Below are 27,112 nucleotides of genomic sequence, written 5' to 3' on the forward strand. Positions count from 1 at the left end.
AAAAAAAAAAGCCAGAGGAGCAGATGCTAGAAATTCTCTTTTCCAGTCACCACACAATAATTTTCTCCAAGACTTATGGCCATTGTTACATAAGCTCATTCCAGAAATGATACATAACATTTGCTAGGCTACACATCTGGTAACTCAGAGAACATATTCTGTTTCTCTTTGGTATTAAATATTTTCCCCATTACAATTTATACTCCCTGTTTTTCATCAGTCACGGTTCTAACAAAAACTGCATTTCATCCTTTTTCTATCAAGAAACTGACACTAGTTAGCTTGCAGTATGATAGCACCTTCTGTGTAAGCTTGGGCATCAGACCAAGAAGCAAGTTAATACAGTTTCATGGCACTCAGTTTGAACAATGGAAGTGTTTTACAATACAGACAGACAGCACTGGATTCTGCACAGCCTGCTGTGGTGGTGATCTATCCCTGCTGAAGAGCTAGATAAAGTCACTGAAATGTGCCCTGCAATTCTTAAGTCATCCCTCAAAAGTCTGATATCAAAATAATGTGGCAGTTCGTGAAGTATTTTTTATTATAAAACTTCATAAAGATTTTCACTGATAAGATTTGTGCAATTCATTAAAATAAAATACAGTTATGGATGGCAGGAAAAAGAAGAGTAAAGACTATACTGTAGAATTATGAAAAAGTATTATTATATTGTAGTATTATTATACTTGAGCCAATTCCTACGATTTGGCAAAACAACTCTAAACACTGAAAACTTGTCTCTACTATGTAAAGACTGTTTTCAGGAAACTGTGAAGAACCACACTGACCTTAACTCAGACCCAAATGTGGTTCCAGACCAGAGCAGCATACCAGAACAGAACACAACACTTACAAGGAACCATGACTATTACTGGGATCAGGACTGGAGAGAGAAACACGGAAAAAAGAATTGTTCACAAGTTCATTTATCACTTATCTACATATTCCTGCACTGCAGGCACAGCTTCTGGCAGAAAGAAACAGGGAACACAGCAGATTAGTCTCAACTTCCTCTCAGAGATTCTAAGGGATCACTGATTTCCAGGAAGGCAAAAATACAATCACACAACAAATATCGAGAAATGCAATTGCTGTCAAGTCAGATCTAAGCACATTTCCCAGATGGAGAGTCGGGCCCAACTCAGAAGAAAACTGGGTACACAGCAGCTGCTCCATGAATCCCTGCCCTGAAACAAAAGCTGGGCATGCAGCTGTTGAGAAGAATCAGAAAGAAACCTCCCCGTCTTCTGGGAAAGTTAGGAAACCCAGGTAGCAAGGTGTTTTGCAGAGCTCTCAGCCCCTGCTCTGTGTGAGCAACATGATCCATATTTCACTAATTACACCCCAAGCAATCACAGGCAACAGAACGAAGAACTCAGAACTTTTACACAACAGAGCAACTGTCTGCAGCTCCAACCTCTCACCACAAAGTACAAACACAGGGTAAAGGTTTCTAAGTCTGCTACTTGATAAATACAACAGATTGTATCCCAGATCCACATCAGCATTGAAGCTGGAGCTACAGGGATCCTGGATCCAAAGTTGGCCAATTGTCAGAACTTGAGTGTCCCCTGCCACAGCATTAACTCTTTCATTTTGCTTTTTACTGGAAATGGTAAAAAAAACTTACAGTGGTTTTCCCATTCACCCCAGCCATAATTAATTCAGGCATGACTATTTTAAAACAACTCATATTTATCCATCCCTACCATACAGATTTCTTCTTTAATGAGAACTAGTCGTTGTCTGTACTCTGGACTACAGAACCAGAGGCTGCACAATGAAAGCTCCCACTGTTAAGCCAGAGTATCAACACCATGGTAGTTAACAAAGAAATAAAAGCAACTTCAGCTATTGTTGATCTCTTTGCAATGTACACAGAGTTTAAATCATTCATTGCAACTCACCAAAATTTCTCTTTGCTCTTCAAGATTTTTTAAAAAGTTTGAAAACTCGTGAAGTGAGGCATCTGTAATACAAAACAATTTAAAAATGTTTAATCATGTTGCAGGATGGCATCGAGAAAATAGAGCCACTCATAGTCACTTCTTACTTACCTATGTATCTTTCATCATCAGTCTCTGCATCACCAATGAATTCAAATTTAAAGTCTCTCAGAGAATGGGCAAATTTTCTCTGGGCTGCTGAAAGATCTGCAAGAAAAAAAAAGCACAGGTTGAAGGGTAAGCCGTCATTTTAAGCAGGCCAGAAGATCTCTCTATGCCTAGAATAACCGACTTTTACATGTAACTCTTAACACAGGTCTGCCTAAGGACATTACAGGACATCCACTGCTGCCTAACCCTCTTCTGATAAGGAATTTATCACACAGATATTTTTATGGAAGGCTATACAGTAGAAATACATGTGATCATGTGTATAGTATTACATCTGTCCTTACAGTTCACTTCAAGTTAAGGCACAGGCCATGAAAACAGATCTGGAATTACAGACGTTAAGGGCACAACACTCAGTGTAGTTGTGCCAGTTGTCTTGCTCTGCTAACCTAAATTCACTCACATATTCATCAGCACAAATACACATCTTGGAATTTTCTAGATACTATACACAGTAGCTCCACTAGTGAAACCTTTATACCTAAATATACATAAAGCAAATACAAAAGAATTGTCGCACTTGACCTAGAAATCCTATGGAGTTAAACTCTGCCAAAAGCTGTACAGCATTCATTTTTTTTTTATAATAACTGCTTTGTAATGACTATAAAACATTTCCAGCAACATTTGACAATTTGAGGGGCAGAGGCTACACTCTTCTATTCTTCAGGAAGTAATCAGACTCCATTTTCAGTCACAATACCATTGTGATAAATCCTCACTGAAACTCAAACCTGTAAATAAACAGTGTACACACACTTTTCTGTTGTGCTGACATGTGCAGGTTGGGAATGTCACAAGTTCTGGAAGGATTGAATTGCTCAGTTGGAATAAAAAAAGGATGCACGTTCTGGTACACCTCTACCCAGTAGTGAAGGTTTTACTCACATTTTTGTTGTCAGCCAAAGTTAAGGACAACTTAAAAGTATTTAGTTAATCTATAATCTTTTTCTTGTCACATGCAGTTCTGAAGGGTTAAGAAGAATTTTAACAGGCCAGCTAAGCATTTTGCTTTTTAATATTAACAGGCACTAAAAGATAACCAGCTTTGGCTTTTTTGTTAGGAGGAAGGTAATTCCTTTGGGTGGTTTTTTGTTTGGTTTTGTTTGTTTGTTTTTTACCAACAACAAACAAAAAACCACCCAGTTTTATTACCAGTCCTGCAGCCAACACATCATGTATTTTATCACATGTCATATACAACCTCACATACTGGAAGTTCAGTTCAACTACTTAACCTTTTAAGTCAAATACTCTACAAACAGCAAAACAAAAAAATGAAGAAAAAAGCTTTTTGTTCCTTTTCCCTTCTTTTCACCCATTTCTCATTAGTCCTCTCCTTGCCCATTGTGTAACAGAGCTGTTCCCTCCTAAACCTGTGCACGTACCCTCCGACACATGATGTTAGCAGGATGCTGCCCAGGGTTGAAATAACAAGGATAAGAAGCTGAAGGAAGCAGTAACGTAACTCCCATGCAAAAGGAAACACGGGCGTTTTAATTCAAATGTCTTGTGGGCTGAACAGCTGCTCATAAAACAGCGAAAGAAACAAGTTCTGTTGGCTGTGAAAGGCTTAAATATGGAAAATAACAAGGTTCTTAACCATCTAATGTTATGCTTATTTCTGAGCCAGGTCACAGCACAAGGCTGAAGAGAGTTTATTTATGGGAGAATGGCTCCAACAACAGACTCTCCCAAACTTATTAAATTTTCCTGAATCCGATAATCCCCTCCCAAAGTCCTGTCATATGAGAGCCAGCCCCACGCTAGAGAAGGAATTGTTTGTTATGTTTTCTCCTACTTGTAAAGGTGAAGCATTCCAATAATGTTGAGCAAGGTACATGCTAAGAGACTCATGCAGCACCACAGGCACACAACCCCTTTCCCTTCGCAGACTGAACAGGTACAATGTTAGTGAGCTTATGAGCCTTCCTAGAGTGCTGACAAACTCTCCTGTGCCACCTCTCTTGTGACAGTGACAGCAAACAAAACCTATGGCCACACCCAGACTCTCTCAGTGCAAAGTCCAACATCTTCAGTCAGCTTGGGAACGAGCTGAATTAAAACACTCAGCTTCTCACCGGATCAGAAACCCACATTTATGCATTTCTTCCTACTGAATCTGCTCAGGGATTGGAAATTACTGACCCAAGGACTGATTATGTTGTTGGAAGCAGTAACCTTTTAACACATCAAAGCTTTATTTGCAGAATTCCTCATTAATGCCATGAAGACACATTAAATTTTTGCAATAATTTCTGAAATGTTTAAGAACCATACAGAAAATTTTGGAAACCATCAGTGAGTGGGAAGGAGTTGGGTTTGGGGTCAAAGAATAAGAACATGATGGGTCAAGAAAAGCTGCAGATACCTGACTATTGAATCACCACCTGGAAGAAAACAATAAAAGATTTTCTAGATTTTAAGAACTTGGCACTTTCAACAAAGTTAAGAAGTCACTGGAGCAAAATCAAAACCAAGTATCAAGTAGTGATGGAGGAAAGCTTTCTCAGACGGTCAGAGCAAGAATACTGATTTCTTTTTTGTTGATGCACAGGAAAAATTACAAGGATGGTGGCTGGAAACAACAACAAAAAAAAAGATAACATAGCCTTGTGGTAGATTTTCTTGCCACCTGACAAACCACAGTCAGAGTGGTGGTTGAGACCTGAGACCACCAGTTAAACCTTCCACTGTGGGACAAACAACATGAAATTGTTCTGATAAATTGCAAATGTCCTACAATACATACACAGAAATTCACCCAACTATAAGCATTTATGGAAACAAACTAGGTGCTGATTAAGTACTATAATCTCTGACTATTGTGCTACAATTTAAATGCTGTGCATTGTTGCTTAAATTAGAAATTTCATAAGTGTAACTTGGCTTTCTTCCACGATGTGTCAGAAGACCTTTACTAGAGCAAAAATTATTTGTCTGGCACTGACAGATACATCCCAGCATTGTTCCACATCAGCATGGGAGCCTGCAAGACCAGTATGTGTTATACAGCAGATTGCAAACCCGAATGGATTCCGGCTACAAAATAAGACAGCACTTGAGTACAATTATGTATCAAACAGCATGACCAGCTAGACTGGTTATGTGAATAATGCCGAGTCCTACTGAAGAATAACTATTTTATTCCCTTTAATCCTCAAGTTTTACAAAGTAACGCCAAACTGCAAGATAAAGGAAGCAGCAATAGGGTTGTTGCTTGTTAGAAGCTGCTGTTATCGTGGAAAGGGAGGAACAGAATATTCAAGATCAAAGAGCCCCTTAACTATCAACCAAACACTAACACTGCTGAATACAATGGAATCCTGACAAACCCATAAGGCAGAGTAATTTCAAAGATTCCCCTTCTAAAACACTAAAAGAAACTAAACATCTGCTGAATGTTTTGAACAAAAGGCTGAAGACAGATTTCCAAGGAGAGAAGGGAGGAATCCAAGGACACCGGGGCTTTTAATTTTTTCTTTGGCATTGTTCGTATCAGTACACTGTACTTCTTTTATGTTTGGATGCAACTATTTAAAAACACAGCAAAAGAGGCAGGAGCAGCTGCCTGCTTCCTCACTTTGCTCTGAAACACCTTGGTAACAAATGCTCCTGTGAGTTTGTCCAGTGCCAGATGCGCTGCCAGTATCCCACACAAAAACCTCGGTATTTTTTCCATTTGGATTGGAAAGAAAATATTTTTATTTCTTATCTGAGCCGAGCTGAGCCAACACGACACCATTAGTTGCTGGGTGGTGGCCAAGCTTCACTTAATAGCACCAGAATCCAATGATTCCCTTTAAGATCAGTACTAATCTCAGTGCTACCCACACAAACCAGAAGTCTTGCACAAAGCCAGACAATATTGCTTTCTAAGGCTATTCTGGATCTCTTTTGGAAGGCAGAAGAATTACACCTGTTTGCATGAGTGTTAATATTTTTCTACAACAATATATACATTTCTACATTAAGCTTTTAAGAAGGATTGGAATTACATTGCCATTCCTCATTCTTAACTTCAAGTTTCACTGACTCTTAACAGATACACTCCAGGAATTACAGATTTCCAGCAGCTTTATTTAACATAGATTAAAACTGCCCTGGCTTTGTTGAACAACATCCTCCCCAAAAAGCTAAAAGGTTAACAAAGCTGCACGGAACACAAAAGGAAATAAAATTAGAATAGCAATAAGAAGTAGTAGACAAAGAGGATGAAGAAACTGTAGCAGTAAACAAGGATAGGATTTATGAATAGGAATAGAAAAAGAAGAAACAGAAAAAGAAGAAATAGTATTGATAGCAGTAAATAATTTTAATAAAAATAAAAATTAAAAAAAATTCTGATGACACAGGTATTAATTATATCAACCTAAAATACACATTCAGACGTGTTCCACAGTCACAGTGTTGTTTGGGTTGGGAAGGATCTCAAAACATCATCTAGGTCCATCTGATTTTCTTACACACTATTTCTCTCTCTCTGAGTCCTCCCTCTGTCCTGGTTTAGGGCAAATTTGGGAGGAAACCTGCCAATGGGGTTCCTCTGGTTGGCAAACCCAAACGGCCCCTCCCCTCACCAGGCCCAGGTAAAGAACTTCCTCAGAGGAAAGTGGAAAAAACTATTGATTTGACAAACAAAATGCCCACAAGCATAAAGAATGAATAATATGAAACAATAAGACCGCTCGCCGCTCTGAAGAGAGATGGCAAAACTGAGAGAAGCCCTTGCCGTGAGTGAGCTCAGCTCTCTGTCTCTTATCAGTCCCAGTCCCTTCGGCCCTGCAAAATGCCCAGGTCCAGGCCCCCGTGGGCTGCAGGTGTGAGATCCCAGTGTCTTTCTGGGTTTTTCAGTCCAGGACAGGTTTAAACAATCCCAAAATCCCCACCCTGGGAAGGCCACATCCACGGCACATTCCCCTCAGGGGCAGCTGAGGGGCAGGTGCCATCAATCCATCCAGGAGCCCCAAAGCGCTGCCCACACTCATTGCTGAGGCCTTGCAGCAGAGCACTGCTCGTCAGGCAAAGGGCTGACACAGATCCAGACTCTGCTGCAGGAGACTCTGTCAAACTTGTCCCCGCCAGGGGAGCGACCTGGGCCTTCCCACCCGGCCCAAGTGTGCACCAGCCCTCTGAACTCCGTGTGTGCGGGGGACCCTCAGCACCAAGAGCTGATGAGGAGCGACCATGGGAGAGCCATGGGGATCCACTGACTGGGGACATTTTTTCCTTCATATGTCTCGGTCACTTTTTCTCTCCCTCAACCTCATTTCTGTTTCTCTCTCCCTCTCTCTCTCTGTGTTTTTAATTTACTCTTCAATAAAACCCATTCTATTGACTTTGCCCCTTAAATTGGGCAGAGGCATTTCTGATCATTTTAATAACCAGAAGATGGCAAGGGGCCGGAGGCCCAGCACTCCGGGGGCTGCTCCGTGCCACTTCCAGTGGGTTGGGCTGCTGAAGGGGTGCCGGGCATGGCCCTTTGTGACACAGCAGCGTTCCCTCAGGGCCCTGGGGAATGTGGAACGTTGTGGGGCCCAGGGCCCCGTTGACATGGCGCAGCCACGCCCGCAGGGGTATATAAGGGGGCGCGGGGCCCTGCGTTGCCCAGTCCCAGGAGAGCCACTTGCTCAGCAGGAAGCAGCTCCTAGGATCCCTTCTGCGTTGCAGAAGATCAGAGAGAGAGAAGGAGAAGGTGAACCCCGACTCCCAGGCACCCAGCCCCTTGCCCGCCCGGCCAGCAGACCAGGCCCCCAGCGGGCAGTGGCCGTGGGCAGGCGGCGGCTCCGGCCGGCCCCTGCCAGACCCTGAGGAGGAGGGGCCCTTTGCCAAGATGGAGGAAGACCAGAAATATAACATAGATCGAGAGCTCTCCCAGTGGGAAGGAGAGGGATACCAGCAACTCTCTCCTTCGGAAGAAGTGCAAAGCCATCTGCACATGTTCCCATGGGAAGGAGACAAGGGAGAGCCAGAGTTGTCCCAACTGGGAGACAACAACAACAAGGAGGTTTGCCAAGGAGAAGGCTACAGTCTCCAAAACCTGGCCCAGTGGGAAAAAGACAGCAGTGACCACCAGCTGTCCCAACTGGAAGAAAGTGCCAGCAGCCAGGAACCATCCCAATGGGAACAATACATCAGTTGCGAGATCGATGATAATCCCCTGCACCCAGAGAAGGCTGAGGATGCCCAGACTTGTGCCCAGCAGGGGCCCAGCTCTCCCAGCAGCGTGGGCACCCAGGTGGCAGGAGAGGCAGCCCCTGAGCTGCCCAGCACCTCTCCTGCCCCAGGGAGTCCCACAGAGGATGAGCTGGCAGCTGCTGCTGCTGCAGCTGGAGCTGCTGAGGAGGTGGAGGAGCCCCCGGAGCCTCTGGCTGCTGAGGTAGGAAAGAGCCCCGGTTCCCCTGCTGGCAGTGAGGAGGTGCCATGGGCAGGGACACAGACACCAGTCCCTGCCCCAGCCAGCCCCCCAGGCTGCTGCCAGGCTCTGCTGGGCTTAGCGGGGAACATCAGCTCTGAGGAGCTGCTCCAGCCTGTGCTGGAGGTCCAGCAGCCAGAGGAACAGGGGGCCCTGCAGCAGAGCACGGCTGCAGAACAGGAAGCAGCAGCTGCAGTAGAAAGGGGAGAGAGCCCAACATCTGCCCCACACAGCCCCTGCTGCCCCCCCAGCCCCTCGCCCAGCCCACCGGGAGCCCAGGGGCTCAGTGAACAGCAGGAGGAGGAAGAGACCAAGGAGGGGGCCACGGCTGAGAACCTTGAGGATTCTCAGTGCAAAGAAGAGGAACACACAGACCTGTCCCAAAGAGAAGCCAACAAATACCAAGAACGGTCCCAAGGGGAAGCCTGCATTGAGCAGGAGATCTCCCCAGGAGAAATCACCAGCAGCTACAATGAAGGATCCGAAGGGGAAGCCTGCATTGAGCAGGAGATCTCCCCAGGAGAAATCACCAGCAGCTACAATGAAGGATCCGAAGGGGAAGCCTGCATTGAGCAGGAGCTGTCCCCAGAAGTAACCAGCAACTACCATGATGGATCCCAAGGGGAAGCCTGCATTGGGCAGGAGCTGTCCCCAGCAGAAACCAGCAACAACCTGGAAGGATCCCAAGGGGAAGCCTGCATTGGGCAGGTGATTTCCCAAGAAGAAGCTGATATCTACAACATGCTCTCTGACTGGGATGAATACACTGAAGATGAGCTGTCCCATGATGATGTTGAGAGCTACCAAGAAGCTTCTGACTGTGGAGAATTCCCAGAGCAAGGCCTTTCCCAGGCACAAGTCAGTATCTCCCACAGTCTCTCGGACTGGGAAGATTACAGCCAGCAGGAGCTGTCCCATGGAGATTTCAACTGTCTCCAAGAAGTGTCCGATTGGGAACAGTCCGTTGTGCAGCAGCTTTCTCAGGAGGAAGACTCTATTGCCATGAAGGTGTCCGGAGGCAACGGAAGGAGACCCTCTGTGCAGTCTACCTGGGAAAGTGACAGTGAGCAAGACCTCGTGCTGCACAGCTGGGAAGAGAACATCGGGGACAAGGCCTTCCTGTACGAGGACGATGACTGGGATGAAATCAGCGTCCTGGAGCTCTATGAAGACCAAGGTAGAGAGCCAAGACTGGCGGGAGGCGGGTTCCTCCTGCCCGGCGGGATCTTCGTGCCCGTCCTGCGAGAGGGTTGGGTTGAGGATGAGGCATCTGAGCCACGCCCCTGGGGGCTGCTCTCTGCCTCGCCTCCCCACGTGGAAGCCCTGGCCCCCAGAGGACACGGGGCCCCTGGTGCCTTCCAGGAGCAGGAGCCAGAGGCCGGCACCCTCAGCCAGCAGCGGGCCCCCCGCAAGAAACGTCTCTCCCGGCTCCGGCGGGCGCTGCGGGCGCTGCGCGGCCTGTTCCGCTTCTCCTGCTGCGCCCCGCGGCCCCAGGATTAGGGATGGACAGGACCCCGCTGCACGGAACACAAAAGGAAGAAGAAAAAGAAGAAATAGTATTGATAGTAGTAACTAATTTTAATAAAAATAAAAATTAAAAAAAATTCTGATGACACAGGTATTAATTATATCAACCTAAAATACACATTCAGACGTGTTCCACAGTCACAGTGTTGTTTGGGTTGGGAAGGATCTCAAAACATCATCTAGGTCCATCTGATTTTCTTACACACTATTTCTCTCTCTCTGAGTCCTCCCTCTGTCCTGGTTTAGGGCAAATTTGGGAGGAAACCTGCCAATGGGGTTCCTCTGGTTGGCAAACCCAAACGGCCCCTCCCCTCACCAGGCCCAGGTAAAGAACTTCCTCAGAGGAAAGTGGAAAAAACTATTGATTTGACAAACAAAATGCCCACAAGCATAAAGAATGAATAATATGAAACAATAAAACCGCTCGCCGCTCTGAAGAGAGATGGCAAAACTGAGAGAAGCCCTTGCCGTGAGTGAGCTCAGCTCTCTGTCTCTTATCAGTCCCAGTCCCTTCGGCCCTGCAAAATGCCCAGGTCCAGGCCCCCGTGGGCTGCAGGTGTGAGATCCCAGTGTCTTTCTGGGTTTTTCAGTCCAGGACAGGTTTAAACAATCCCAAAATCCCCACCCTGGGAAGGCCACATCCACGGCACATTCCCCTCAGGGGCAGCTGAGGGGCAGGTGCCATCAATCCATCCAGGAGCCCCAAAGCGCTGCCCACACTCATTGCTGAGGCCTTGCAGCAGAGCACTGCTCGTCAGGCAAAGGGCTGACACAGATCCAGACTCTGCTGCAGGAGACTCTGTCAAACTTGTCCCCGCCAGGGGAGGGACCTGGGCCTTCCCACCCGGCCCAAGTGTGCACCAGCCCTCTGAACTCCGTGTGTGCGGGGGACCCTCAGCACCAAGAGCTGATGGGGAGCGACCATGGGAGAGCCATGGGGATCCACTGACTGGGGACATTTTTTCCTTCATATGTCTCGGTCACTTTTCTCTCCCTCAACCTCATTTCTGTTTCTCTCTCCCTCTCTCTCTCTGTGTTTTTAATTTACTGTTCAATAAAACCCATTCTATTGACTTTGCCCCTTAAATTGGGCAGAGCCATTTCTGATCATTTTAATAACCAGAAGATGGCAAGGGGCCGGAGGCCCAGCACTCCGGGGGCTGCTCCGTGCCACTTCCAGTGGGTTGGGCTGCTGAAGGGGTGCCGGGCATGGCCCTTTGTGACACAGCAGCGTTCCCTCAGGGCCCTGGGGAATGTGGAACGTTGTGGGGCCCAGGGCCCCGTTGACATGGCGCAGCCACGCCCGCAGGGGTATATAAGGGGGCGCGGGGCCCTGCATTGCCCAGTCCCAGGAGAGCCACTTGCTCAGCAGGAAGCAGCTCCTAGGATCCCTTCTGCGTTGCAGAAGATCAGAGAGAGAGAAGGAGAAGGTGAACCCCGACTCCCAGGCACCCAGCCCCTTGCCCGCCCGGCCAGCAGACCAGGCCCCCAGCGGGCAGTGGCCGTGGGCAGGCGGCGGCTCCGGCCGGCCCCTGCCAGACCCTGAGGAGGAGGGGCCCTTTGCCAAGATGGAGGAAGACCAGAAATATAACATAGATCGAGAGCTCTCCCAGTGGGAAGGAGAGGGATACCAGCAACTCTCTCCTTCGGAAGAAGTGCAAAGCCATCTGCACATGTTCCCATGGGAAGGAGACAAGGGAGAGCCAGAGTTGTCCCAACTGGGAGACAACAACAACAAGGAGGTTTGCCAAGGAGAAGGCTACAGTCTCCAAAACCTGGCCCAGTGGGAAAAAGACAGCAGTGACCACCAGCTGTCCCAACTGGAAGAAAGTGCCAGCAGCCAGGAACCATCCCAATGGGAACAATACATCAGTTGCGAGATCGATGATAATCCCCTGCACCCAGAGAAGGCTGAGGATGCCCAGACTTGTGCCCAGCAGGGGCCCGGCTCTCCCAGCAGCGTGGGCACCCAGGTGGCAGGAGAGGCAGCCCCTGAGCTGCCCAGCACCTCTCCTGCCCCAGGGAGTCCCACAGAGGATGAGCTGGCAGCTGCTGCTGCTGCAGCTGGAGCTGCTGAGGAGGTGGAGGAGCCCCCGGAGCCTCTGGCTGCTGAGGTAGGAAAGAGCCCCGGTTCCCCTGCTGGCAGTGAGGAGGTGCCATGGGCAGGGACACAGACACCAGTCCCTGCCCCAGCCAGCCCCCCAGGCTGCTGCCAGGCTCTGCTGGGCTTAGCGGGGAACATCAGCTCTGAGGAGCTGCTCCAGCCTGTGCTGGAGGTCCAGCAGCCAGAGGAACAGGGGGCCCTGCAGCAGAGCACGGCTGCAGAACAGGAAGCAGCAGCTGCAGTAGAAAGGGGAGAGAGCCCAACATCTGCCCCACACAGCCCCTGCTGCCCCCCCAGCCCCTCGCCCAGCCCACCGGGAGCCCAGGGGCTCAGTGAACAGCAGGAGGAGGAAGAGACCAAGGAGGGGGCCACGGCTGAGAACCTTGAGGATTCTCAGTGCAAAGAAGAGGAACACACAGACCTGTCCCAAAGAGAAGCCAACAAATACCAAGAACGGTCCCAAGGGGAAGCCTGCATTGAGCAGGAGATCTCCCCAGGAGAAATCACCAGCAGCTACAATGAAGGATCCGAAGGGGAAGCCTGCATTGAGCAGGAGATCTCCCCAGGAGAAATCACCAGCAGCTACAATGAAGGATCCGAAGGGGAAGCCTGCATTGAGCAGGAGCTGTCCCCAGAAGTAACCAGCAACTACCATGATGGATCCCAAGGGGAAGCCTGCATTGGGCAGGAGCTGTCCCCAGCAGAAACCAGCAACAACCTGGAAGGATCCCAAGGGGAAGCCTGCATTGGGCAGGAGCTGTCCCCAGCAGAAACCAGCAACAACCTGGAAGGATCCCAAGGGAAAGCCTGCATTGGGCAGGTGATTTCCCAAGAAGAAGCTGATATCTACAACATGCTCTCTGACTGGGATGAATACACTGAAGATGAGCTGTCCCATGATGATGTTGAGAGCTACCAAGAAGCTTCTGACTGTGGAGAATTCCCAGAGCAAGGCCTTTCCCAGGCACAAGTCAGTATCTCCCACAGTCTCTCGGACTGGGAAGATTACAGCCAGCAGGAGCTGTCCCATGGAGATTTCAACTGTCTCCAAGAAGTGTCCGATTGGGAACAGTCCGTTGTGCAGCAGCTTTCTCAGGAGGAAGACTCTATTGCCATGAAGGTGTCTGGAGGCAACGGAAGGAGACCCTCTGTGCAGTCTACCTGGGAAAGTGACAGTGAGCAAGACCTCGTGCTGCACAGCTGGGAAGAGAACATCGGGGACAAGGCCTTCCTGTACGAGGACGATGACTGGGATGAAATCAGTGTCCTGGAGCTCTATGAAGACCAAGGTAGAGAGCCAAGACTGGCGGGAGGAGGGTTCCTCCTGCCCGGCGGGATCTTCGTGCCCGTCCTGCGAGAGGGTTGGGTTGAGGACGAGGCACCTGAGCCACGCCCCTGGGGGCTGCTCTCTGCCTCGCCTCCCCACGTGGAAGCCCTGGCCCCCAGAGGACACGGGGCCCCTGGTGCCCTCCAGGAGCAGGAGCCAGAGGCCGGCACCCTCAGCCAGCAGCGGGCCCCCCGCAAGAAACGTCTCTCCCGGCTCCGGCGGGCGCTGCGGGCGCTGCGCGGCCTGTTCCGCTTCTCCTGCTGCGCCCCGCGGCCCCAGGATTAGGGATGGACAGGACCCCGCTGCACGGAACACAAAAGGAAGAAGAAAAAGAAGAAATAGTATTGATAGTAGTAACTAATTTTAATAAAAATAAAAATTAAAAAAAATTCTGATGACACAGGTATTAATTATATCAACCTAAAATACACATTCAGACGTGTTCCACAGTCACAGTGTTGTTTGGGTTGGGAAGAATCTCAAAACATCATCTAGGTCCATCTGATTTTCTTACACACTATTTCTCTCTCTCTGAGTCCTCCCTCTGTCCTGGTTTAGGGCAAATTTGGGAGGAAACCTGCCAATGGGGTTCCTCTGGTTGGCAAACCCAAACGGCCCCTCCCCTCACCAGGCCCAGGTAAAGAACTTCCTCAGAGGAAAGTGGAAAAAACTATTGATTTGACAAACAAAATGCCCACAAGCATAAAGAATGAATAATATGAAACAATAAAACCGCTCGCCGCTCTGAAGAGAGATGGCAAAACTGAGAGAAGCCCTTGCCGTGAGTGAGCTCAGCTCTCTGTCTCTTATCAGTCCCAGTCCCTTCGGCCCTGCAAAATGCCCAGGTCCAGGCCCCGTGGGCTGCAGGTGTGAGATCCCAGTGTCTTTCTGGGTTTTTCAGTCCAGGACAGGTTTAAACAATCCCAAAATCCCCACCCTGGGAAGGCCACATCCACGGCACATTCCCCTCAGGGGCAGCTGAGGGGCAGGTGCCATCAATCCATCCAGGAGCCCCAAAGCGCAGCCCACACTCATTGCTGAGGCCTTGCAGCAGAGCACTGCTCGTCAGGCAAAGGGCTGACACAGATCCAGACTCTGCTGCAGGAGACTCTGTCAAACTTGTCCCCGCCAGGGGAGCGACCTGGGCCTTCCCACCCGGCCCAAGTGTGCACCAGCCCTCTGAACTCCGTGTGTGCGGGGGACCCTCAGCACCAAGAGCTGATGGGGAGCGACCATGGGAGAGCCATGGGGATCCACTGACTGGGGACATTTTTTCCTTCATATGTCTCGGTCACTTTTTCTCTCCCTCAACCTCATTTCTGTTTCTCTCTCCCTCTCTCTCTCTGTGTTTTTAATTTACTCTTCAATAAAACCCATTCTATTGACTTTGCCCCTTAAATTGGGCAGAGGCATTTCTGATCATTTTAATAACCAGAAGATGGCAAGGGGCCGGAGGCCCAGCACTCCGGGGGCTGCTCCGTGCCACTTCCAGTGGGTTGGGCTGCTGAAGGGGTGCCGGGCATGGCCCTTTGTGACACAGCAGCGTTCCCTCAGGGCCCTGGGGAATGTGGAACGTTGTGGGGCCCAGGGCCCCGTTGACATGGCGCAGCCACGCCCGCAGGGGTATATAAGGGGGCGCGGGGCCCTGCGTTGCCCAGTCCCAGGAGAGCCACTTGCTCAGCAGGAAGCAGCTCCTAGGATCCCTTCTGCGTTGCAGAAGATCAGAGAGAGAGAAGGAGAAGGTGAACCCCGACTCCCAGGCACCCAGCCCCTTGCCCGCCCGGCCAGCAGACCAGGCCCCCAGCGGGCAGTGGCCGTGGGCAGGCGGCGGCTCCGGCCGGCCCCTGCCAGACCCTGAGGAGGAGGGGCCCTTTGCCAAGATGGAGGAAGACCAGAAATATAACATAGATCGAGAGCTCTCCCAGTGGGAAGGAGAGGGATACCAGCAACTCTCTCCTTCGGAAGAAGTGCAAAGCCATCTGCACATGTTCCCATGGGAAGGAGACAAGGGAGAGCCAGAGTTGTCCCAACTGGGAGACAACAACAACAAGGAGGTTTGCCAAGGAGAAGGCTACAGTCTCCAAAACCTGGCCCAGTGGGAAAAAGACAGCAGTGACCACCAGCTGTCCCAACTGGAAGAAAGTGCCAGCAGCCAGGAACCATCCCAATGGGAACAATACATCAGTTGCGAGATCGATGATAATCCCCTGCACCCAGAGAAGGCTGAGGATGCCCAGACTTGTGCCCAGCAGGGGCCCAGCTCTCCCAGCAGCGTGGGCACCCAGGTGGCAGGAGAGGCAGCCCCTGAGCTGCCCAGCACCTCTCCTGCCCCAGGGAGTCCCACAGAGGATGAGCTGGCAGCTGCTGCTGCTGCAGCTGGAGCTGCTGAGGAGGTGGAGGAGCCCCCGGAGCCTCTGGCTGCTGAGGTAGGAAAGAGCCCCGGTTCCCCTGCTGGCAGTGAGGAGGTGCCATGGGCAGGGACACAGACACCAGTCCCTGCCCCAGCCAGCCCCCCAGGCTGCTGCCAGGCTCTGCTGGGCTTAGCGGGGAACATCAGCTCTGAGGAGCTGCTCCAGCCTGTGCTGGAGGTCCAGCAGCCAGAGGAACAGGGGGCCCTGCAGCAGAGCACGGCTGCAGAACAGGAAGCAGCAGCTGCAGTAGAAAGGGGAGAGAGCCCAACATCTGCCCCACACAGCCCCTGCTGCCCCCCCAGCCCCTCGCCCAGCCCACCGGGAGCCCAGGGGCTCAGTGAACAGCAGGAGGAGGAAGAGACCAAGGAGGGGGCCACGGCTGAGAACCTTGAGGATTCTCAGTGCAAAGAAGAGGAACACACAGACCTGTCCCAAAGAGAAGCCAACAAATACCAAGAACGGTCCCAAGGGGAAGCCTGCATTGAGCAGGAGATCTCCCCAGGAGAAATCACCAGCAGCTACAATGAAGGATCCGAAGGGGAAGCCTGCATTGAGCAGGAGATCTCCCCAGGAGAAATCACCAGCAGCTACAATGAAGGATCCCAAGGGGAAGCCTGCATTGAGCAGGAGCTGTCCCCAGAAGTAACCAGCAACTACCATGATGGATCCCAAGGGGAAGCCTGCATTGGGCAGGAGCTGTCCCCAGCAGAAACCAGCAACAACCTGGAAGGATCCCAAGGGGAAGCCTGCATTGGGCAGGAGATCTCCCCAGAAGAAACCAGCAACAACCTGGAAGGATCCCAAGGGAAAGCCTGCATTGGGCAGGTGATTTCCCAAGAAGAAGCTGATATCTACAACATGCTCTCTGACTGGGATGAATACACTGAAGATGAGCTGTCCCATGATGATGTTGAGAGCTACCAAGAAGCTTCTGACTGTGGAGAATTCCCAGAGCAAGGCCTTTCCCAGGCACAAGTCAGTATCTCCCACAGTCTCTCGGACTGGGAAGATTACAGCCAGCAGGAGCTGTCCCATGGAGATTTCAACTGTCTCCAAGAAGTGTCCGATTGGGAACAGTCCGTTGTGCAGCAGCTTTCTCAGGAGGAAGACTCTATTGCCATGAAGGTGTCCGGAGGCAACGGAAGGAGACCCTCTGTGCAGTCTACCTGGGAAAGTGACAGTGAGCAAGACCTCGTGCTGCACAGCTGGGAAGAGAACATCGGGGACAAGGCCTTCCTGTACGAGGACGATGACTGGGATGAAATCAGTGTCCTGGAGCTCTATGAAGACCAAGGTAGAGAGCCAAGACTGGCGGGAGGCGGGTTCCTCCTGCCAGGCGGGATCTTCGTGCCCATCCTGCGAGAGGGTTGGGTTGAGGATGAGGCATCTGAGCCACGCCCCTGGGGGCTGCTCTCTGCCTCGCCTCCCCACGTGGAAGCCCTGGCCCCCAGAGGACACGGGGCCCCTGGTGCCTTCCAGGAGCAGGAGCCAGAGGCCGGCACCCTCAGCCAGCAGCGGGCCCCCCGCAAGAAACGTCTCTCCCGGCTCCGGCGGGCGCTGTGGGCGCTGCGCGGCCTGTTCCGCTTCTCCTGCTGCGCCCCGCGGCCCCAGGATTAGGGATGGACAGGACCCCGCTGCACGGAACACAAAAGGAAGAAGAAAAAGAAGAAATAGTATTGATAGTAGTAACTAATTTTAATAAAAATAAAAATTAAAAAAAATTCTGATGACACAGGTATTAATTATATCAACCTAAAATACACATTCAGACGTGTTCCACAGTCACAGTGTTGTTTGGGTTGGGAAGGATCTCAAAACATCATCTAGGTCCATCTGATTTTCTTACACACTATTTCTCTCTCTCTGAGTCCTCCCTCTGTCCTGGTTTAGGGCAAATTTGGGAGGAAACCTGCCAATGGGGTTCCTCTGGTTGGCAAACCCAAACGGCCCCTCCCCTCACCAGGCCCAGGTAAAGAACTTCCTCAGAGGAAAGTGGAAAAAACTATTGATTTGACAAACAAAATGCCCACAAGCATAAAGAATGAATAATATGAAACAATAAGACCGCTCGCCGCTCTGAAGAGAGATGGCAAAACTGAGAGAAGCCCTTGCCGTGAGTGAGCTCAGCTCTCTCAGTCTCTTATCAGTCCCAGTCCCTTTGGTGCTGCAAAATGCCCAGGTCCAGGCCCCCGTGGGCTGCAGGTGTGAGATCCCAGTGTCTTTCTGGGTTTTTCAGTCCAGGACAGGTTTAAACAATCCCAAAATCCCCACCCTGGGAAGGCCACATCCACGGCACATTCCCCTCAGGGGCAGCTGAGGGGCAGGTGCCATCAATCCATCCAGGAGCCCCAAAGCGCAGCCCACACTCATTGCTGAGGCCTTGCAGCAGAGCACTGCTCGTCAGGCAAAGGGCTGACACAGATCCAGACTCTGCTGCAGGAGACTCTGTCAAACTTGCCCCCGCCAGGGGAGGGACCTGGGCCTTCCCACCCGGCCCAAGTGTGCACCAGCCCTCTGAACTCCGTGTGTGCGGGGGACCCTCAGCACCAAGAGCTGATGGGGAGCAACTCCACATTAAGTGTGCCCAAGTTACAAATTGTTTTATTATTTTGGAAAAACCCTCAGAAATTTTTCCAGGTAGATAAGTGAGAGAAAATTTGCTAAATTTTCAAAATACAGCAAAAAAAAAGGGATGGCAGCAGCAATGAGTCTTCCAAATTTTAACACGGAAAGGGTTTTTGTAAGTTGAAAAAAAAAAAAAAAAAGAAAACCAAACACTCTGTACCAAACAGAAAAAAGGAAATTGTATGAGTAAAATTAAAAACAAACAGCTCTGAGGTTATTTACATGTAAAAACATGAGATCAATAAGAATTTTGGCAATCTTATTCACTAATGGAATTTTTCTTCTTAACTTCACATAAATAAGTACCAATGTCATTCTTCTACTATGCTAAAATCCAGATTTTGTCATGACTCTTTCAACTAATGACAACCCAGAAGCCCAAAAAAAAACCCACCCAACATATTATTAGTGTTCAATCTAATAAAAAGAGAACAACTACTATCAAGGCAATGAATACCATTCTTCCAAACAGTACCTCTGTTAGGAACCTACTGCTCCCACATGTTTCTTCCACAGTGTTGGACATTCCCTATTACCAGTTTTATTGCATTTGCTGGGGTCATTAATAGTGGTGTAATTTTGGGACAAGTAAAACCAGGCTATTTAGTCTGAACAAGTCACACAGAGTAGCACAAAAGACACATTCTAACCTCCTCACTTCTTAAAAGAGAGAACCCAATTCTTGCAAGAATTCTACTCCATAGATTACTTCTGTGATATTTCATGATTTTCCTTCCTTCAAATACATGATCCCATGGTCTAAAGGCCACTGCTCCCCAAAGCAAGGAGAACAGGCACATTAAGAAATTTTTCAGTTGTCAGCAGAGTAGACTCATTTTTTTCATAAATATGCAAAATTGTTTAGATGCCACAACCTCCAACCATCATTTTCTCCTGCAGAAAGTATGGAGCATAACAATATAAAATATGTATCAATATTTCTACCTTCTCTAGTTCCACAACTTTTATCAGTGAAAACAGACTTGACTCATTTCTCCTCTTTCTACCCTTGCAATTACAAGGGTACAAAGTCCATAATTCTCCACATCAAGAAACATGTAATTAACATGTTAATTACCATATATCAAATAAAGTAGTATAAAATAAAGTGCCAAGTCCTGTTGGTATTGTCCCTGCGCTGCACCACACCTTATTAGGCTCTGGTTATTTGCCTTTTTAGTTGGATCTTTGAAATCTGCCAGCAGCCCTACTCCACCCTGCCAAGGGCATTTTCCTCTTTGCATCACAGGCATTAGGCAAAAAAAGCACAATTAATATCTCAGCAGTGATTAAGGTTTTTCTAAAGCATCTCCAACAGCTCTTATAAAACAGTGCCCTCACCCCTCTGCCAGCTCAGATGGTGACTACATCTTTCAGTTCTGCTTTTCAGGAACACAGCATAAGCTACATTATGAAACCAAAAGAGAAGCTCCATTCCTGGTCATACAATCCTGCAGATGAATTCACTGCTTCCAAGATGAAGAAATATTCCTGTAAATCACCCTGGCATAAGGCCAGTTTCCCAAAGTCTCTGCTGAAGGGTCTTGCAACTCTGAGGGAAGTTCCTGTGAAGCACCACAAAGATAATCTGTCTTCAAAAGAGTCAGAACCATCTTCCTGATCCCTACAAACTCTGTGCCTCTTACAACGAAACAGAAAGAAAGAAATAAAAGCAAAGAATAAGGATAATTTGCAATGCAGAAAGCTATGAGGGTATTCCAGCAAATTCACATGGTTCCCAAAGATAAAAACCAGCAGTTCAGGATTTGCTGCAAAGGTTTCTTTTTGCCATACTGCACCAAATGGCAGCAATAGGGACATCACTGTTCTATACACTCTTCCCAAAAGAAAACTCATCAATCCAGAAGCAATGCTAGAACACAGAAGTACTATACAATCAAAGCTTTCCCTGGTAAAATTTCCTACAACATCTGCAACTCTTCAAGTAGTGCAGACTTGGGAATCGCCTTCCAAAAGTGACTGCATTAGAAAACATGAGATGAAAAACTCCTTTTCAGAGATCAGGATTTTACCATTATTAATGTGAAAATGTATGAATTCAGAAGGTGAGATTACACCACTAGTAACAAATTTTGAAATGTAAATTCAAAGCTGATAGCATTTATAAGACAGCTCTGATCACTAAATAGATCATAGATTTCCAGATGTTTTATTCTTCTATTAAAATTCTTGTCAAACACCACAGATTTGAGGGCTGTCACACATTACTGCTGTTCAGTAGCAAGTAAATCAGAAGACCATACTGCTTAAGGATGAAAAATTGTGGTAGTTAACTGAAAACATTCTCAACTGGGAAACTGTGAAAGAAATAAAGTACTTAGAGGAAAAAAAATGTGTTTATTCTACAGATACTTATCCAACATCAGCATTCTGAATGTTTAAATTCTGGAGCATTGCTTTCATTCCCAGACTGAGTTCCCAGACAACTATAATGTTTACATAAAAAAGAATATATTGTGTTGAAATACTGTTTTGATTAGAAAAGAAAAATAACAATTCACTGTTGGTCAGAAGCTATTTTCTGCTATTATAATCTGCAAATTATAAGTGAGGTTTGTGGTCTGGGGACAACCGCACATAATCAACCTACCCTGTGGAAATGGGCAATGGAGCATTAACCCCACACAATTCATCTTCAGTGAAATAATCACTGAATTCAAAGCACTTTTCTAAGTCCAAATAAGTGACAGGACACGTCTGCTTTCTTCAGTCAGCAAAATCTGCTCATGGCAGTCAGGTCAAGTTGTGACATCAACCCACACAGGTCCTGACCCACCACCAAGGCATACAGATTCCCCCTTCCAAGAACAGGACTGACTTCATTACTTAAAGCCTTTTGTCATGGAAAGCACATGTGAACAAAACTTCATCTGGTTGAGCAAGCTGGAGGGGAATCTCAGCTCAGCCTGGGCTGAGGGGAAGGTCACAACAAACACACCAGCCTGCAGGTTCCTCACATGCCACATCTGCTGCCACTGGGCAGAACATCATCTCAGAGAGTTCACATCCAAGAAATATTTCCAGCAAGACCTTTCTTTGCAGAAATGTCAACTTTAAACATGAAATACCTTTGCAGGAAAAAAAATCACTTAAATTGTTTTCTCCTTTTAAAAGGGCAGATATCTCAAAACTTTGTCATTTGCACGGAATGACTACCTAAATACTTGTATATGAAGAGAAAAACCCAGAAGGAGATCAAACTTGCATGATACTGTGATTTCTCCACAAGAAAACACGTCCAAACATGCATCCAGCACAAGTGCACATCTATAATTAGGATGTTATATGAAATGGCCACCAAATACTTCATCTTCAGTAAGCCCATACAAGGCTCAGAAAATAAAGTTATATTTTCACCCGTTCCTCTGCTCATGAGTCATGAACATTAAGCAAAATTCTTCCAGTAGGCAAGGACTTGAGACAGCACAGCTTTATTTTCCCAAGTCCCACAGGATTCAAATGGGAGAGGGGGGAGGAAAACACAATGAGAAATCAGATAAATTGAACAGTTGAGATCTATAGTTCAACACATAATGACCAAGTGCCCAAGCCTTGGGCTATTTATTTACTTATTCATTAAAAGATTAATCTTCAGCCTCAAGAAGGGCAGAATGACCACAATAGGCCCTCAAAGGTGGAAGAGTTCAAGAATAACTTTGCTGCAGCTTGACACAAGTGAAATGAATCCAAGTTTTGACAGAGAAAACAGCTGGCAGCAACTGTGGTGCAGAGGACAGCCTGTACTTCTGTCATATATAGTTTCCAGAAAAAGAGCAGACAGCATAGCAATGGGTAACTTAAATAGATACCCAAAAAAAAAAAAAAAAAAAAAAAAAAAAAAAAGTTTTATTCCACACCTTTCCAAAACTGTCAAATAGGGACTTAAAGTGCAAAGTGACACAACAGTTGGGTGTCAAAAAAAAAAACCCTTGTCTGACAGCTCTCATATGAGCTGTTTCTGACTAAAACATATTAAAAATGAAGCTTCTAATTAGGTCAGACCAAAGCCTTAAATGAACACCACAGAATATTTCAACATCTTTATTGTGAATACAAGATTCCTTTAAATAAACAAAAATTGCTGAAAGCATCAAAATACACCAAAGGATGAGTTTACTTTAAAGGATGAGTTTTATACTCCCCTTTCCCTGCTCCCACTGTTGCTCTGCCCAGATGCTCCAGCATCATTTCACCTGCCAGCTTCTCAAATTATTGCAAATGAAAAAATTTATTGCCTCTGCCACCAATAACTGCTAAGAGAGTTTAGCAGGAAATACTGATCTAAATAGTCAACCATGTAGTGTGGTACATGCCAAAGGAGAAACTTCACTCATCTTTGGTCTGAACAAGTTGTGCAAGAGTTGGACTCTGTGTGCAAATAAAACCTGTAATCCCTCTGACAGTTCCAGATTAGAAATTTTACAAGAGGCCAATGAATTAAATGTAGGCTAATAATGTGTATTTCAAAAGTAACACACAGTAAAACTCACTGACTCAGACTGGGAAAAGACTTTTGACCTTAAAGCTTCTGGCACACAAGCATGTGAAAGCCTCACTTCTTTGGGTTTTCAGTACATTTCTCCAAAATGAGTTTCCAATCCCAGAAATCAGTGGCACTTGGTTCCTGAACCAAAGATCCCTAAATGAGCAAAAAACAAAATAACTGAGCAAAAGCAGTTAAGGACAGGCAAAAGCAACCACCATATATCCTCATGAGAAGGGCAAGGCATGAAAGAAACACCATGCAATCCTATGAAGTAGGAAAAAACAAAATGTTTCAGTCTTCTAATGCAAGTCCATATTTCATTCTGTTTTCAAACAAACAAACAAACAAACAAAAAAAACCACTTAAAATATATAACACAGTGAGAATTTTTTTAATATATATTATTTATATCCTTCATGCTTTGACACAAGAATTAGTTTAAATATACTATTATGGTTTTGGGGAAAGGTCAAGCTGGTTTTGTTTCTAAATAAGCATAACATGTAAAATTTCTGAGTGAAAGCACAAGCCTAAGTAATTTTTTGATTTTTCCCTCACTTAACTGTTTCAGCTGCATTACTATGTATTGTGCATTTTGCCATACAACATTCTCATGAAAGAGCACATAAAGCAGTTTCATGCCCAGGATAAGCAATACCATGGAAGAATTAGAAACTCCTGTGTGTATCTCCTGCAGTGGAAGTGACTATTCTGCCCACTCTGATGATATGAGGGAGACTTCCTATAACAGAGTAGGAATACAGAAGTTCAGGACTTGGCTCAGTCACGTTTGAGTTTCATTGGTGGAAGCTGAGGGAAAAGGAGAAAGCCAGCATTTCCAAATAGAAAGATGTATCCTAAAGTGCTTCCATTGCCGTTTCTGGAGTTGAGGCATTACTAAGCTTGGGATAATTTGTTTCTAAAACTGCAAGAATTGATTTTTCCTTTGTCTCTCTTCCCTGGATCCTGTAAACAACAGCTCATATTCGAATACTGCCCCTGCTTATCAACAGCCTAAGGATCCACAACCTTGCCTTCATAGCCCAGACACACTGAACACACTTGAAGCTTTAACATCAGAACAAGTGAGAAACAGACAAAACCAGAGCAGAGTCACTAAAGCAACCCCATGGCTGCCACAAATGTTGTCAACTTAAACTAGACGTGGATTCCCTTCCCTAGAATGTGACAAAATCAAGGAAAAAAAAACCAAAACATTTTGCCAGGCTAACAGCTGAAATGAGAAGGTGCTTGGACTGTGACAATCAATGTTACAGAGCCAAAGAATCATTTTGGTTGGAAAAGACCCTTGAAGATTGAGTCCAACCAAAATCTAACACTTCTAAGTCCATCACTCAACATGTTCCTGAGTGCCAAATCAACACATCTTTTAAATACCTCCAGGGATGGTGACTCCACCACTTCCCTGGGCAGCCTGTTCCAATGCTTGACAAGCCTTTCAGTGAAGAATTTTTTCCTAATATCCAACCTAACCTTCCCCTGGTTCAACCTGAGGCAGTTGCCTCTTGCCCTGCTGTTTGTTCCTTGAGAGAAGAGACCAATCCCTACCTGGCTACAGCCTCCTTCAAGGGAGTTATAAAAAGGGATAGGGTCTCTCCTGAGCCTCCTTTTCTCCAGGCTAAAAATCCCCAGCTCCTCTTCACAGGATTTGTGCTCCAGACTCTTCTCTTTGTTGCCCTTCTCCAGACATGCTCCAGCCCCTCAGTGTCCTTCTTGTCAGCAGGAGCCCAGAACTGGACACAGGATTTGGGGTGCAGCCTCAGCAGTGCTGAGTGCAGGCGGACAATCCCTGCCCTGGTCCTGCTGGCAACATCATTGCTGCTCCAGGCCAGGATGTCATTGGCGTTTTTGGCCAAACCTGGGCAAACTGTAAAATGTACTATACTCATAGAAGAACCCCAAATTTCAAAATTGGAGGATGATAAACATATCTAATTTTACACAACAATCTGAAGGAAAAGCTTTAGCTTTCAGCAGTGCCTCTGTACAATCCAGGGAAGGGACATGTTCACCTACACTAAACTGTTCTGTGAGGACAAACCCCGCTGCATTCTGCACTCCAGCTGGACTGGCTGTACAGCTCAGCCTCAGCACTCACTGGTACAAATTGTACTGTCTGCTCACAGAACTTGAAATGCATATGCCTTTTGTATCTGATTATTTATTCATAGATCAAGCTTGGAAGCAAGCAGAAAATAATTGAGATGGAAGAAACAAAAGTATTTAACTGATGATGGAAGAAATGAAAGCATTTAACTAATAATAAACAGCAAACAAAACAAAAATTTGAACAAGGCATCACATGTGAATTATCATGACAACTGCAGGGCATAATTGCTTGACTAGGTCTAAATTTTATCAGACTGATAGGGAAGACTAAATAGTTGTCCTCTGGTTGTCCCACTCTCTGCCACAATACACATTACCATAAAAAAATAAAAATTTGAAAATACTAGCAGTTAAAATAATCATTCAACTTACCCAACTGCCATGTGGTTAAGTTTATACATTTAGAGTACAAATCAACAAGAAAGCAATTTGCTTGGCTAACATTTCAGTGAAAAGGGCTCTTTTGTAAACTGTCTTAAAAATAATAACCAGATTTAAACAGGTTTCTGCAGATCTCACTGAAGAGATGGTGTTTAAATACTCTCTGATCTCTGGTTTGGAGCAAAAGAAGGACTCGGCCTCAAGCCTGTGTCTTTTGAAAAAGATGACAAGACTCCTGCATGGAAACTCCTGATCTCTGAGGAAAAAAAAATCATAGGCTGTTAAGGAAAAATATACACTTAAGTTTAGTTTTTAAAAATCTTTCTTCAGAACATCACAGGCCTTTGGGAAAATAAATACTTTGTTTATTTGAAATAAACTAGGAATTACTCTGGACCCTTTCTCCTTTTTTTAAGGCACTTTAAGAGGTGAGAGGAATGGTCACAGAGGAAAAGAAGGATATTTATTCATATATTCTTGACAACATGTATAAATACTTTAGGAAGGCTGGGCAACATTGCACAAAGCTACTTATAAAAATTAAAAAGAACCTGATCTTGATGATTGGTAAGGGAGGGGAAGGGAGGATTTTATTTTTTTTTAATTCTTTCCCTTCTCTTTGACCTTTTCCTTTAAGAAAACAAAGCCAAGTCTTCCCTAATACAATACAAAACTTGCTTTCTTACAAGTTTTACATTACATTTATTCCAGCTGCAAAACAGAAATCTTTAACAAATACTTATCAAAACATACAAATTAACTATGAGATAAGAGTCACTCAAGCAGTGAAGAACACCCAGAAGGTAACCTAAGTAATAAAACTGAACCCCACATTTCAACAGATCTGGGAGTGGCAGAGTTGTTAGACAATGTAAGGTCCGTATTTCCCAAAATTACACCTTTCCATCTGACTGCTTCAGCAGTCTGTTTCTTCCCACACTCAAGAGAAAAAGAAAACCTACAACTCAGGCTAACATGAAAGAGACACATAAATAAATAAATTCAAAGTCATAAGCTGAAAGCAAGAGAGGGAAAGACAGACTGACCGCCAGTGCAGTGATTACCCGGCTAAGGCAGCCACAGGACAGCACGGATTTTACCTACAGTTTAGTATTTACCCTCCCATTAGCACCTAAAATAGTATTAAAGGAGATGTACTGTCAAAAGCATCTTGTTCTAGAGAACTGAAATAATTGTATTCTCCTCCTTTCCTCCCTCAGAGAGATTAAAATCCAAGAGAAAGCATTACAAGAACTACTTGAACAAGTTTGGTAGCTAGGGAAACACCAACAGTAACACAAGACATGGAAGTATCCCCTCGGGTTTTGGTCTCTGGTCTCACCACAATCATGCTGAGTCTTGCTCAGCTATAGGATTTAATCCCCCACTGCCTTTCCAAGTGTCACTGTAATCTAAAGACCTTTGTTTTAAATACACACATGAGAGACACGCACGCTGATACACACCAACACAGTTATTCTGGTTGGACATTCAGCCATGCTTCCTACATCAAAAACAAAGCCTAAAAGGAACAACAAACACTAAGAGAGCAAGCATTTCACAGC

General features: G+C 46.6%; 1 protein-coding gene across 2 annotated transcripts in view; it reads right to left on the reverse strand.

Annotated features, from left to right (window-relative positions):
- The window catches only part of ARHGAP10 (Rho GTPase activating protein 10), a 149,876-nt gene that overhangs the window by 96,079 nt on the left and 26,685 nt on the right, over nucleotides 1–27,112 (reverse strand). For both annotated transcript variants that reach the window (XM_083861017.1, XM_083861016.1), the window contains exons 2-3: nucleotides 2,061–2,156; nucleotides 1,911–1,972 (exon numbers count right to left, since the gene is read on the reverse strand). In XM_083861017.1, the coding sequence (XP_083717143.1) occupies nucleotides 1,911–1,972; nucleotides 2,061–2,156 (158 nt within the window). The remainder of the gene's footprint in view (nucleotides 1–1,910; nucleotides 1,973–2,060; nucleotides 2,157–27,112) is intronic.

Source organism: Zosterops lateralis (genome assembly GCF_965231275.1).
Source record: "Zosterops lateralis genome assembly, chromosome: 5".
Classification (NCBI taxonomy): domain Eukaryota; kingdom Metazoa; phylum Chordata; class Aves; order Passeriformes; family Zosteropidae; genus Zosterops; species Zosterops lateralis.